Raw genomic sequence first — 13,544 nt, forward strand, 5'->3', positions numbered from 1 at the left:
GAGTACTTTAACCCATAGAAGAGTATTGTCCATATAGGTCCACGATATCGTATAGCACACTTACAACGGTACCGACCCCCCCCCCTTTATTCGATATTTTGACGATTTTAGGGACATTATTCACCGAAGAGGTTGCAAATTTCTTGTTTAGAGTTCGTAATGGGTACTACAGCCTATGACAAATTATGTATGCAGGCCCACGTTTTCGTGTAGCGGTAACGGTAGCGACATTATTCATCTGAGTTGTTTCACCAATATTCGTTTTTTAATGTTCTTAATGGGAACTAAAGTCTATGCCAGGTCCAGGTCTTCGTATAGGTCCCATATATCAGTACCTTCATATGCTGGGAAGAGGTCGAAATTCTAAACTTTAGAGCTAAGACGAGACCTAAAGTAACGTGTAGTTTTTAGAATTTCATGTAAAAATATAAGACATGGCTGGTTATCTATCCATATGTCCACTTGTTAACATGGTGATATAGCAAGTTATATCAAAGATTGACTAATTAAAACACTGAACAGGCATTACCCTTAAAATATCGATCACTGCTTAGGTATAGTCCCCCATACCACCCAATTTTTGGCATTTTAGAGGTTATATACAAATCCCGACTAAATCACTAATCAAATGGCATTTCCAGATTTCATCCATCTTCGAAGAAAATATTGAAGCAAAGTATTTGTAATCTAACCCATATTAGAATAACCTCTAATTTTAAATAGTTGCTACAGAATTAGCCCTAACTGAGCTTTCTATCTTCCACTTCGAAACATAGCCCAATATAAAGGTACAGGTCAATTTTAGTTGATTTAACAGGTCTGGCCAAATTTGTCAGCTGAAATGTCTGTAATTTGATACTTTAAATCCTAATGAAGAATACGTCAAGAAATGTCTGTCAATTACATATGCATGTACAAAGTGGCGCCAAAGTAAATTTCCAATGTTTTTTGACTGTAATTAAGATATTAGGGGTCAATCGTAAAATTTATAGCACTTTCTGTTAGGAGGATAACTTTTGCGCCACCTTGTACATGATGCAAACTAGAGAGATATAAAATAAGACAGGACACACAGAGTGCTACATGTCATACTATTTTTATATGGTGAGTGGGTAGAAATTTTTATTGTTTCGATTTGTCTATAAATATTGGACTATAATAGCGAAACAATACAAACTATAAAAACAATCGTTAAAAATGCCTACTCGAATGAAATTTACAAAACTTGTGATGTCTGTGAAAAAATTTACACTTCATCAATTGAAACTGCGCCTTTTGACCACTGTCCACTGTACATGTAACTAAAATAAAGCAAAACTCTCCCTTTTCCCCAAAATCCACCACTTATACATATGGAAGGCATATAAGAAAGTAAAACCATTACAATATGACCAGAGAAAAAACTGAAATGCAAGACAAATGAATGTTATACATAAATTATGATTTCATTTTTCTATGAATCGTGTCTTTTTTTCTTGTACTGTTGCTTTTTTGCGGTCATCTTCTCTTTCACATTTCGCCCCTTCATTTTCCACCCTGGGCTTTATGGATAAAAACGTCCCTTTTTTCACTTACCGTTATAAATATCTGATGCTGTAGGCACATGTTCGGTATTGAAACGATTCTCAAGATAGGAGAGTATCAAATTGGTTTTCCCCACGGCACAATCACCAACAACCACACATTTAACACAGGGCTTCTCCTGAGATTTCAAGGATTTAGTTTCTGTAAAAGAAGGAAAGAGAAGAAGAAGTAGCAGAATTAGAAATAAATTTTGCAAGAACCATAGAGCAATTGTAATGAAATATCTGTTACAGTTTTTGGATAATAAAGATAACATATATTTTTTTTTTGTATAGATTGGGTCAGATAGAGCCTGAATATGGAGGACGACCGATGAGTGAGAAGAGAATTTGTGGCATTAGTAACGAATTATAGTATAACTTAATTAGTCAACTGTGAGGGATGTTAATTTGATATAGTGCTGTTAGAGGGCATAAAATTGTAATCGAGATATAATATGTGTGGGCGGGATACAAAAATAAATTAAGATTTTGTTATTATTATCCAGCAATGACTGTCACTTGGCCTCTTTAACATATTATTTCATTGAGTTGGCAAATAATAAAGAAAGAGACAAACGCGTCGGATAAAAAAATTGTCTACAAGGAATTTATTCTAATCAGCAATGGGATATCCTGTAAAAGAAATACTAGATTCTTTATTCTAAAAAAATATTTTTTAACACAACATATCTTTCCATAGAAGATCTGTATATTATCTGTAAATTTAAATGATTTTTAAAGAAGCTATAAATAACATTTCCCCAATGGTGTAGGTGATTAAGATTTCTCTGCTCCCTTTTATTATTATTATTTTTTTTTCAATAAACGTCTCCCTATTTTCGGGACACGTCGACCAATCCCCTACTGGACCACTTTTTTAATTAATTAAAAAACCACAAAAGAAAATCCCGCTTGCAATAGCCAGAAACCGCCGACTAGAAAAGTAATTTGCACGAAGAAAAAACTCATTTCATTTTTTTCTAATTAGTTTTTAATTTATTGCCAACTCCAAAGTTGGCAAATTTCTCGGGAATAGGTGGCAGATGCGGCGAGCAATGGAATTTATGGCTGCCGGTGCTACTTTGCGCCACAATTGAAACCCTTGTCATTTCGGTTGGCTGGGGATTTCTTTGGCTACAGTCGCTCACTCATTCAATTTGCCTAAAGGGTCGCCCATTGCCAGAGGCAATAAAAAACGGATATAAATAGGGGGGAAATAGAAACTACAACGATTTGCAACCGGCCAAGTATTGTTACTTACCTTTTGGAGATTTCTTGGTTTTACGTTTTCTTAATAAAAACTTTGCAGCACCTTTTCGACAGCTATTGCTGCCATCGGTGCCAATGCTTTCGCTAATGCCATCATTGCTGGCTGTTGTTGTAGTTGCACTGCTGATGTCGCGTGACGTTGAGCTGGTATCACTCGTTGAGATTTGTTGCTGCTGAAAAGAAATTGGAACAGAAACGAGAAACGAATAAGAAAATGGGTGTTAGAAATATTTAATGCGGAAAACTAAATCAAATAAGAGTCACAAAGTTTAAAGGCGAATTAGAGTGGAAGATGTTGAGATGGTTTTGTTCTGCAATATATTGTTTTTATTCTTTGTAAAGAACTACTTAATATAATTGGTTTGAATTTTATTTACAATTCCATAGTAACAATAAGAAATATTTGTTGGAAAATAGGGCAACTAATTTTATGGATGACTGGTTTTAAAGCAAAGCAACTAATTATTTTATAGAAACAAATTAATTTATGATTTTATCCCTTCAAAACGTGCTAAAATCTCTATGTTTTAATATTGTCCTGAAATCTCTTTTTATCAAAAAATCTGTTTTTAAAACAAATAAGGAAAGTAGTATCAGCCGGTTTTGCCGACATATGTATACCCCCAGCCTTGAGTTATGATTATACAATCTGTTGACTCTTTATGGGGGAGGTTCCGAAGCAGTTGACCAATATTATTTTTTTATTATTTCGTATCTGACCTAAGTCTGATATAAATATTTCAACGTGCCATATATGGACTATTTCGTCCACTTCCTATACTTTATGTGTGAGTTACCAGATATAACAGACCAAAATATTTAGATATAGCAAGTTGTATAGAATCGCCGACTTGTTTCGCAATTATGACAGATATAAGTATTGGAAATTTCCACCCTTTGTGATTGAAGTATCAGAACGGGTAGGAAGATATATATTATCTTCACCAAAGATTTACCGTTTGCGAGAATTTCTGGATGTTCTGTAAAGATTTTCTTATAGAAGATCTCTAAATGTCTTCTCATAGAAGATCTGTAGATTTTCTAATAGAAGTTCTGTAGATCTTCTTATAGAAGATCTGTAGATTTTCTCATAGAAGTTTTGTATATCTTCTCATAGAAGACCTTTAGATCTTCTCAAAAAAGATCTGTAGATCTTCACATGGAATGCTTAATTCGAGTTTTATGAGCGTTTTGTTTTTCAAAATTTTGAACCCTTTGTGGGGGAAGTACCATAAATAGTCCGCCGATATATCCAATTTTCAGTGAAAATAATGTCAAAATTTTGACCCTTTGTAGGGGAGGTACCATAAGGAGTGGACCAATATATTCCATCTTCACTTCTTCTTGTGTTGATGGAAATATTGAGAGGTGCCAAGTCTGAATGGAATCGAATGTTAATTTCGCGTTTTATTAGCTTCATGGGCTCAATATTTTGACCCCTTGTGGGGGAGGTCCCAGAAAGTGTGGACCGATATATCCCATCTTCACAGCAGATCTTGTGTTAGTAGAAATAATGGGATGTGTGAAAATTGTAGAGAACCGAATGCTTATTTCGGGTTTTATGTCCGTTTGGTTATTCACAATGTTTATTCTTTGTGGGGAGGTACCAGAAGGAATGGTCCGATCTGTACCGTCTTTATAACAGATCTTGTGTTGATGGAAATATTGAGATGCACCAAGTCTGAATGGAATCGGATATTAATTTTACGTTTTGGGAGCTTCATGGGCTCAAAATTTTGACCCCTTGCCAAGGGGAGGTACCAGAAGGAGTGAATTTTGTGTTAGTAAAAATAATGTGGCGTGTGGAATACGAAGAGAAGCGGATGCTTATTTCGGATTTTACGGTCCTTTGGTTATTCGAAACTTTCATCCATTGTGGCAGAGGTACCAGAAAAAATGATGCGATCTGTGCCATCTTTGAGTTTCATGGGCTCAAAATTTTGATCCTTTGTGGGGGAGGTACCAGAAGGAATGGTCTGATTTCTACCATCTTTATTACTGATCTTGTGTTGATGGAAATATTGAGAGGCGCCAAGTCTGAATGGAATCGAATGTTAATTTCGCGTTTTATTAGCTTCATGGGCTCAAAATTTTGAACTCTTGTGGCGGAGGTACCAATAGGAGTGGACTGATATATCCCATCTTCACAGCAAATTGTGTGTTAGTAGAAATAATGTGGGATGTGGAATACGAAGAGAACCGGATGCTTATTTCGGATTTTATGATCGTTTGGTTATTCGAAACTTTCATCCATTATGGGAGAGGTACCAGAAAAACTGGTCCGATCTGTGCCATCTTTGAGCTTCATCCGATATACTTCATCTTCACCGCAGATCTTGTGTTGGTAGAAATAATGCGATGTGTGAAATACGAAGAGAACCGGATGCTTATTTCTGATCTTATGATCGTTTATGTTATTGAAAACTTAGACCCTTTGTGGGGGAGGTACCATAAGGAATGGTCCGATTTCTACCATCTTTATAACAGATATTGTGTTGATAGAAACATTGAGATGTGCCATGTCTGAATTGAATCGGATGGTAATTTCGTGTTTTATGAGTTTCATAGGTATTCAAAATTTTGATAATTAGGGGTAAGGGACCAGGAATAGTGGACAGATACATTCAATCTTTAAACCAGACCTTGGGTTAATAAATGTATTGTGATGTGTGTAACTTGAAGTCAATCGAACTCTTAAATCACATTTTATAAGAGTTAAAATTATAAGAGGTACGTGATGGAGTGTTTACTTTCCAAAGAGGTCAGCCGAAAATGTGAACCTTCGGTTGGCCACCAGAACTCAAGCGCGGCCATGGTGATGGTGTGGGCCACCATAACAGCCGATGGTCGCTCTCCGCTCGTATTAATCGATTGTGACATCAGAATAAATGCCGAATATTATAGCGAAAATATTATGGAGGGTGTATTAAAGCCTTGCGCACTCAAATATTTTGACCGCAGACCTTGGACATTTCAAAAGGACTCAGCACGCGCCACCCAAGAATGGTTGCAAAATGAGGTTTCTCGCTTCATTTCTAGAGCACAATGACCACTAAAATCTCCGGATACTAATCCGTTGGACTATTGGGTCTGGAGTATTTTGGAAAGCAAGGTTGGCACTAGAAAATACCAAAGAGTCCATCACCTCAAGCAAGCGCTTCGCCGGGAATGGGCCAAAATACAGCAGAGCAGCATTCGGGTAGCGTGTGACGGTTTCATTGGCCGTTTGAAGCCAAAGGTGACCAATTCGAACAAATCTAAACTTATTCTAATATTTGATGCGATTTCCCACACTTTTTGCTTTCATTCAATAAAATGTAGAAAAGAAATATAAAAATTATGGCGTTTGATTTTTATGCAGTTTCTTATCTCACCCTCTATACCCTCTCTAGCCACATTTCTGAGGGTATAATTAAATCTATGATTTTATCCCTTCAAAATTTGCTTAAAATTGTTATTTTTAATATTGTATCTAAGTTCTTTTCATCAAAACAAACAAATCATACAACCGCTAATAAAGCCAGGTACGTTGAATAGTTGTTATACATCTATTTATACATACACCTACATGTATGCACATGTTAGTGCACAATATCTGAATTCAATTTATGCAGTTTTATTTTATAAAAGGCTCTGCATTTGATATGTATGACGTTGAATAGTTGCAAAACACTATATTGACGAAGATGATGCGTGGCATAATAGAATGAGAGGAAAAAGAAGGAGCCCAAAAAGGATATATTGAGATCACGTTGCAATTGCATACGCATCAAGGAATAAGTGAATCAAACCACCACCATACAATCACTCTAATACCACCATCACCGAGACAAATTCTGATGCAAACAAATTGCAACAAACTATGCCAAATGCATGCACGACACAATCATATCCCATAAACATTGTATGACGCATGGAATATATTGTATTAGCATATCTATCGACATACATATCATTAGACTTTTTCAACATGCTACGAGGAGTGGTGTTAAAGTGTAAAGGTGTGTAGGAAAACTTACTACACCGAAGTCGAAGGCCAAGTGTTGAAACGTGATATTGACACAACACTTTACTTCTGAGGCTGATGGTAGGATGTCGACAAAGTAATAAATTAATACACCACATACATATGTATGTATATAAAATACAATGAATACTGACAAACTTGAAAATAGGTTACCATTATACACTCAACCAGAGGAGCTAATTTTAATAACCTGGTGTTTTGATAAAGTCTGATCATCAATACAGTCGTATCTTTGGTAATTGGATCCTCATCTTGAAAGATGAGACTAATTTTCACCTTGGCAACTACGGCAACATGCAACTGGAGCTCGAAAATACAAGATTTATTGCATTCTCAACGTGTGACCGTTTGAGTCGGTATTTGAGCCGTTTCCGTATGGGTTATTTGTTATTACCAAATAATTAGTAACCTCTGCACTGAATGTGCACGTCCGACTAGAAACTCGAAGGAAAAACAACACATTAAAACACGATGACTTTTTGATGGCACAATATGTATTCTGTTTCACTAAAGGCTGATTTTTAAGAGTTATAGAAAGTCTAAAAAAATCAAGTTAAAATGTATAAGTCATTTTTGCAGATCCCCAGCCAATGTCAGTTTACTTAAATATATTTTAATTTACATTGTGATTATTCAAAAAGTTGACCCTTTATGGAGATGATACCGAAGGAGTGGACAAATACTATTCACTTCAAATCTGAACTCTGAAATATTACAACGTGACCGATTCGGACCATCTTGACTTGACTTGTTCGAATACAGGGTAAGATGAAAAAACTGCAACCTACTTCTGACTGCTGTTATTTCAAAGCCACTCGTCCGACAGCTGTTAAAATTATTCCAGTGACAGTTAATTATATTGTTTAGAAGCGAACAAAAGCATTTTGGTGAGAATTTTCCAGAAAAAAGTTATTTGTGACGGAATTCAAGCGTGATAGTGTGATTTCTTTATATTTGGCTGGAAAACTACAAGTAGCTATCGTATCGAGCACTCCAGCATTTAAATGTGAATAAATCTTTTGTGTCACGCAATGGCTGAAAAATGGCACGTGAGTTGAACATATCGCGAGCCTTCCATTCGGCAATTGCTGAAAATGAGCTCGGGGTAAAGCCATTGAAACTCCAAAAAGTGCAAGAACTTACACTGTAACAGAAAGAAAATAGACTCAAAAGAGCTGAAGAGTTGCTTCGTTTGGCAGAAAGTGGTGAACTGCCGTATTTGGTTTTCTCCGATTAGAAAACATTCGTTGTCCAGCAGTTTGTAAACAAACAAAATGATCGTTTTTACTTGCCAAAGAGGTCAGCTGAAAATGATCACCTTCGGTTGGCCACCAGAACTCAAGCGCCGGCCATGGTGATGATGTGGGCCGCCACAACAGCCGATGGTCGCTCTCAGCTTGTATTAATCGACCGTGTATTAATCGATTATCGCGCGAATATTCTGGAGGATGTATTAAAACCTTTGGGCACGGAAACATTTTGACCGCAGACCTTGGACATTCTAACAGGACTCAGCACCTTCGCACTCAGCACGCGCCACCCAAGAATGGTTACAAAATGATGTCCCTTGCTTCATTTCTAGCACACAATGGCCACAAAAATCTCCGGATACCAGTCCGTTGGACTATTGTGTCTGGAGTATTTTGGAAAGCAAGGATGACACTAAAAAATACCAAAGTGTCGATCACCTCAAGCACCATTCGGGCAGCGTGTGACGGTTTCATTTGCTGTTTGAAGGCCATAAGTCGTTCCAAAAGTGACCAATTAAAACAAATCTAAACTTGTTCTAAAATTTAATGCTATTTCCGACATGTTTTGCTTCCAATCAATAAAATATAAAAAAAATTATGGCGTTTGACTTTGTTACAGGTTTTTTTATCTCACCCTGTATACCAATATTTTAAATGCCAGAAAACTTAAAATACATGAAAAACATTTTGTGTACCTACTTCATTTTGTTTGGATGTCAGACTGATTTCTACAGGCAAACGGATGGACATCGCTAGGACAATATCGAATTTTATGCTGTACGTATACATATTTAGTTGGTGAAGTTTTAATGGATATTTCGAGGAGTTACAAATGGTAGATATGGTAAAATCGACAGGGAATTTTATGCTGATCCAGAATGTATATGGCATGAAGTCAGTAACGAAAATGGAGAATATCAGTCCATTCCTTTTAGTTCCAACTCACTTAAAATGTTATTTTTAAAATAATCTCCCTCTTTTTAACGAAGATCCGTGGACTGATAGACTGATATGTAGTAAATATTATAAATTTAAATAAAAACCAATAACCGAGAGGATCTGATATAATTAAAAAAAGGGGGTAAGGACCCCCACAAATTTTCATTTTTGTAGGGTTTAACGTGATTTTCTCTATCAGTTACAACTATAATGTATTAGGATATACTTAAATAGCCAACAAATCTTAAAAAAACACTATAGTTAAACCTCATAAGAAACTCCAAAAATTAAAAATAAAATTAAAAAAATACTCGGAGGTTACTTTTCTCTTTCCATGTTGTTCAACAATGTGGCGCTGCAAAGACCCTGAAAATTACTGGCGTCTAAAAATTACCAAAAGAAAGTTGCTGAAAATCTCCAATCACATGTACAAACACGCACTTCACACTGACACCATCAAGCACTTTTTCTCACCTACTAAGGATCCCTCGTACATCATCAGCAACAAAAAATATAAAATGCGTATTTCAAGTACAGCAAAAATTGTGCATGATGTTGCATAAAAATGACACTAGCAAATAACTTAACAACCAACGCAGTCTCCCCATAGCCAAACTAAAAATATAAGAAACGGGGGGAAAAAGCTCTGATAAAAGTTGCGTGCAAATGACACTCTTGTTCAACACAAGTCGCCAAAAAAATAAAAATGCTTGTTTGCATGTCATTTCCGACCAAACCAAAATGTACAAACTTGGAAAAGAAGAAAAAGAAGCTTTAGATGATGCTTGCCAATACAAATTTGATGCACAAATTTTGCATTTCAAAAGGATTTTGTTTGCAAGGCATGAATATTTTAAATAAAAATAAAAAAACACAATCGCGAGCATAAAATGTTTGCTTACAATATTCATAGGAGTGTCGTTCAAAGGGGTTTCTCAAAGATGTTTAGATGATGACGCTAAGTGAGTACTCTTTCACAAATAACTCATATACACCTTAACATCATGTAGCATACATATGTCTGACTGGCAAATGCAAATTCGTGAAAATATTCTTAGTTTCGAGAAGCCCGTTTAATACAATGGCGATGGTGTGTTAGAAACGTGTAACTTAGTAACTGAAATATTCAATTACTGAATGGTAGTAAATATGTATAAAATATGCAAGACTTCTGTGCATCTCTGCCTGATGCTCAATTAGCATCCAGAAGGGTTAGTATTAAGCGAGGGCATGGTTTACTCATAAGTAAAGAGCAAAAATGTGTATTAGGAGTTTGATAAATAAAAAATTACAATAACCCAATTTGTGAAAAATTGAAATATAACGATTAATTCAATAAAGCACTTAAAATGTTTTAAAAATCGACCACAAAAACAAAAAAAAAAAATACTGTCGAAAAAATTTAAAAATCATAAAAAATCAACCCACTTTAAAACCAGAGTGTACTGCGAGTTAAATATTAAGAAATAAACTAAACTTAAAAGTAAGAAATAAAAATAAAAACGATAAAAAAAAATTTTCAACAAAACTTTCTGAAAAAAACTCGCTTAAAGACATTTACAACAAGTTGGAAATTATCAGTCGGTCTTGGAGAGTACACATCTCTCCGACAATGTACGTTTACTAAAATTAATTTTCACTTGTGATATTATTATTAAAATATTGATCCTCTATTGGGATGGTACCGAAGTAATGGGCCAATATTTTCATTTGGTATCTGAACAGACAAAATAATGAGATAATTTTTGAAAAATGTGGAAATGTGCATGAGGTGCTAGATAAAGTGTATCCGATGCATTCCACATCGTTAAACTCTTATAAAAATAATGGGATGTGCAAAATTTCCAAGAAAATCAAAGGATTTTTTCGGATTTTATTAAAGTTTCGTTATTTACAATTTGTGTGGAAGATACAAGCATGATTGGACCAATATATGCTAACTTAGCAATAGATCTTGCGTTAATAAAAATATTGAGATATTGAGAAGTTTGATGAGAATCAGATGCTTATTTCGCATTTTAAGACGGATATAATTACTTAAAAATTCTACACGTGGGTGAAGTACCAGTAGTAATAGTGAAAGTTCTTAGAAAAAGTTGAAATTTAATGTACTGGACAGAATAGTTGTTAATCAACATTTTAACCATTTGTGGGTGAGGTAACAGAAGGAGTAGACCGATGCATTCCATATTCGCATAAGACTCTGGTTTAGGGAAATATTTATGTATACCAAGTTTGGGAAGAATCTCTGACTTTTTTTCAAATTCTGAGAGAATTAAAAATGAAAAATTTCATCTAAGTGGGGGAAGTTCAAAAGTGGTAAGTTGATATCTGTCATGTTCACACCAGATCTTGTATTGTATGAAATAAATTGATGTGTGAAACTTCGAGAGAATGTAATGCCTATTTCGCACTTCATAAGCATTTATTCATAATTGTGAAGCTTTTCTGGGAGAGGTAACAGAAGGAGTGTATCGATGTATCCACCATCACACCACATCTTGTGTTAATAAAAATTGGAATGTGTGAAGAAAATGTGTTTAAAGAGATTCGGATGTTTATTTCGCATTTTATGAGGGAGTTATTTAAAATTTTGACCCGGTGTGCGTGAGGTACAAGAAGGAGTGACCCGATATATATCACTCTACACCAGATCTTGAGTTGATTAAAATATTGGGATGTGCCGAGTTTGAAAGCAATCGGATGCTCATTTTCCTCATTTTTCCAAAATTTGGAGACGTTTTGGGGGAGATACTAGAAGTAGTAGTCCGTTCATTCTTCATACCTGATCTTGTGAGAGTAGAAATATTGAAATTTGTGAAATTTCAAGACAATTTGACTATTGCTTCCCATTTCATAATCTCAACAACTATTCAAAATGTTGACCCTTTGTGAGGGAGGTACTAGAAGGAGTGGGTCTATATTGTTCTTTTTCGCACTTGCCACAAATATAAGGATGCAAAGTTTGAACAAAATCGGATCATCCTTTCTTGCTGTATGAGTAAATTAATGTTCTGTGAATTTTTAATACCCTCTACAAATCATCAAACTACCAAATATAGCGAGGTACCGTTATATGGGGGTTATACGATATCGTGAACCGATATATCCCATCTTCGAACTTGGTCAATTCGTTTTAACTCTAGCGTTATTACAACATACGGACATGGACAGAGAATTTTACGTTGATCAAGAATATATATTCCTTTTTGGATATAAAATATTATTTCGATGACTTACAAACGAGGAAGTACAAAGAAATATTTGTCCTTAATAATAAATTTAAATAAATAAATGTGATACCCTACACCACTACAATATGCTGAACACCTCCTTATTTCAAAATCGAGTTTGGAAGATTTCGCTTTTGAATTGATGCCATAGAGCCCTGTCCAGATGTTACACTTAGAATTTTGATCGGGAGCATTTGCCCAATATTTACCCCTACCTACCCCCCATGCAAAATTTCGTGAGGATCAGATGATAATTGCAACCTGTATATAATACCCTCAACACATAGTGTTGTAGAGTACTAAAAATCTCCAAAATGTACAGTTCAAAATTGTGAATCAAATTGAAAAATTGCATGCGATAAAAAATATGACAAAAATTGAAAAAAATGTAAGACAAAATATTTACTTTTTTATTGTCATATTTTTACGCGATTCTCTTATTTTTTCCTTTTCTGTCGAGAGGCCATTTCGAATTGATGAGAATTGTGAAAATCAGTCCAGCGGTTTTTGACTTTTAAGCAGAATAACTAAGATATGTTTCTTATACATATATAGCATACCTATTTTGCTTTATATCCTATATCTTGGCTATCAGCATCACTGTAATGGTCAGAATTGACCATTTAATGCATTGCGACTTTGCAGGGATTGAAAATGAATATTAACAAAATCAGGAAAGTTTTCTATTTTTGATCCATTTCAACACCTAAACATTTTGCAATCAACTCCAAAAACAATAGGATTCTATTCCATAATTGCGACCTGTAGCGTCATTACAAATTAACATGGACAGACGGACGGATATACATAGCTAGATCGAGTCAGGTCGGCGAGATAGGAAGATCCATAAATAGTTTCCTATGTCGGGGACCAATATTTCGAGGTTTTATAAAAAGACTGCGAGTTTGGTATAAAAGTTTCTCGAAGAAATTTCCGGTCTTTCTAAAAATTATAATAATATTTTTTATAAATTTTTACATATTCGCAATTATAGCCCTGAAAAAACTTAATTATATCCTTGAAGTTTCACCAAATTTTTCACAACTAGCATAACACTATGAGCAGTATTTTTGAAATTCGACATTTATAGCCCCTTAAAACCCTCTAACATTTTAGCAATTAACTCCAACTGAATTTCATCTAACCATGTCTACGCACACATGCAAATACATTCATTCTCTTTAATACTCAAAGTTTCTGTGAGTTTTCAAAAATATAAGCATCCAACCAACCTATATACCGACAAATTTAATATGCGCAT

At 35.0% G+C, this 13,544-nt stretch overlaps 1 protein-coding gene across 2 annotated transcripts in view; it reads right to left on the reverse strand.

Annotated features, from left to right (window-relative positions):
• Window positions 1-13,544, reverse strand: part of LOC101889053 (myb-like protein Q) — a 283,906-nt gene that overhangs the window by 37,097 nt on the left and 233,265 nt on the right. The window contains exons 4-5 of one of the 2 annotated variants that reach the window (XM_005179993.4): window positions 2,827-3,007; window positions 1,576-1,725 (exon numbers count right to left, since the gene is read on the reverse strand). In XM_005179993.4, coding sequence (XP_005180050.1) covers window positions 1,576-1,725; window positions 2,827-3,007 — 331 coding nt within the window. The remainder of the gene's footprint in view (window positions 1-1,575; window positions 1,726-2,826; window positions 3,008-13,544) is intronic. The other variant, XM_005179994.4, reaches the window with a different exon arrangement.

Source organism: Musca domestica, unplaced genomic scaffold (assembly GCF_030504385.1).
Source record: "Musca domestica strain aabys unplaced genomic scaffold, Musca_domestica.polishedcontigs.V.1.1 18, whole genome shotgun sequence".
Classification (NCBI taxonomy): domain Eukaryota; kingdom Metazoa; phylum Arthropoda; class Insecta; order Diptera; family Muscidae; genus Musca; species Musca domestica.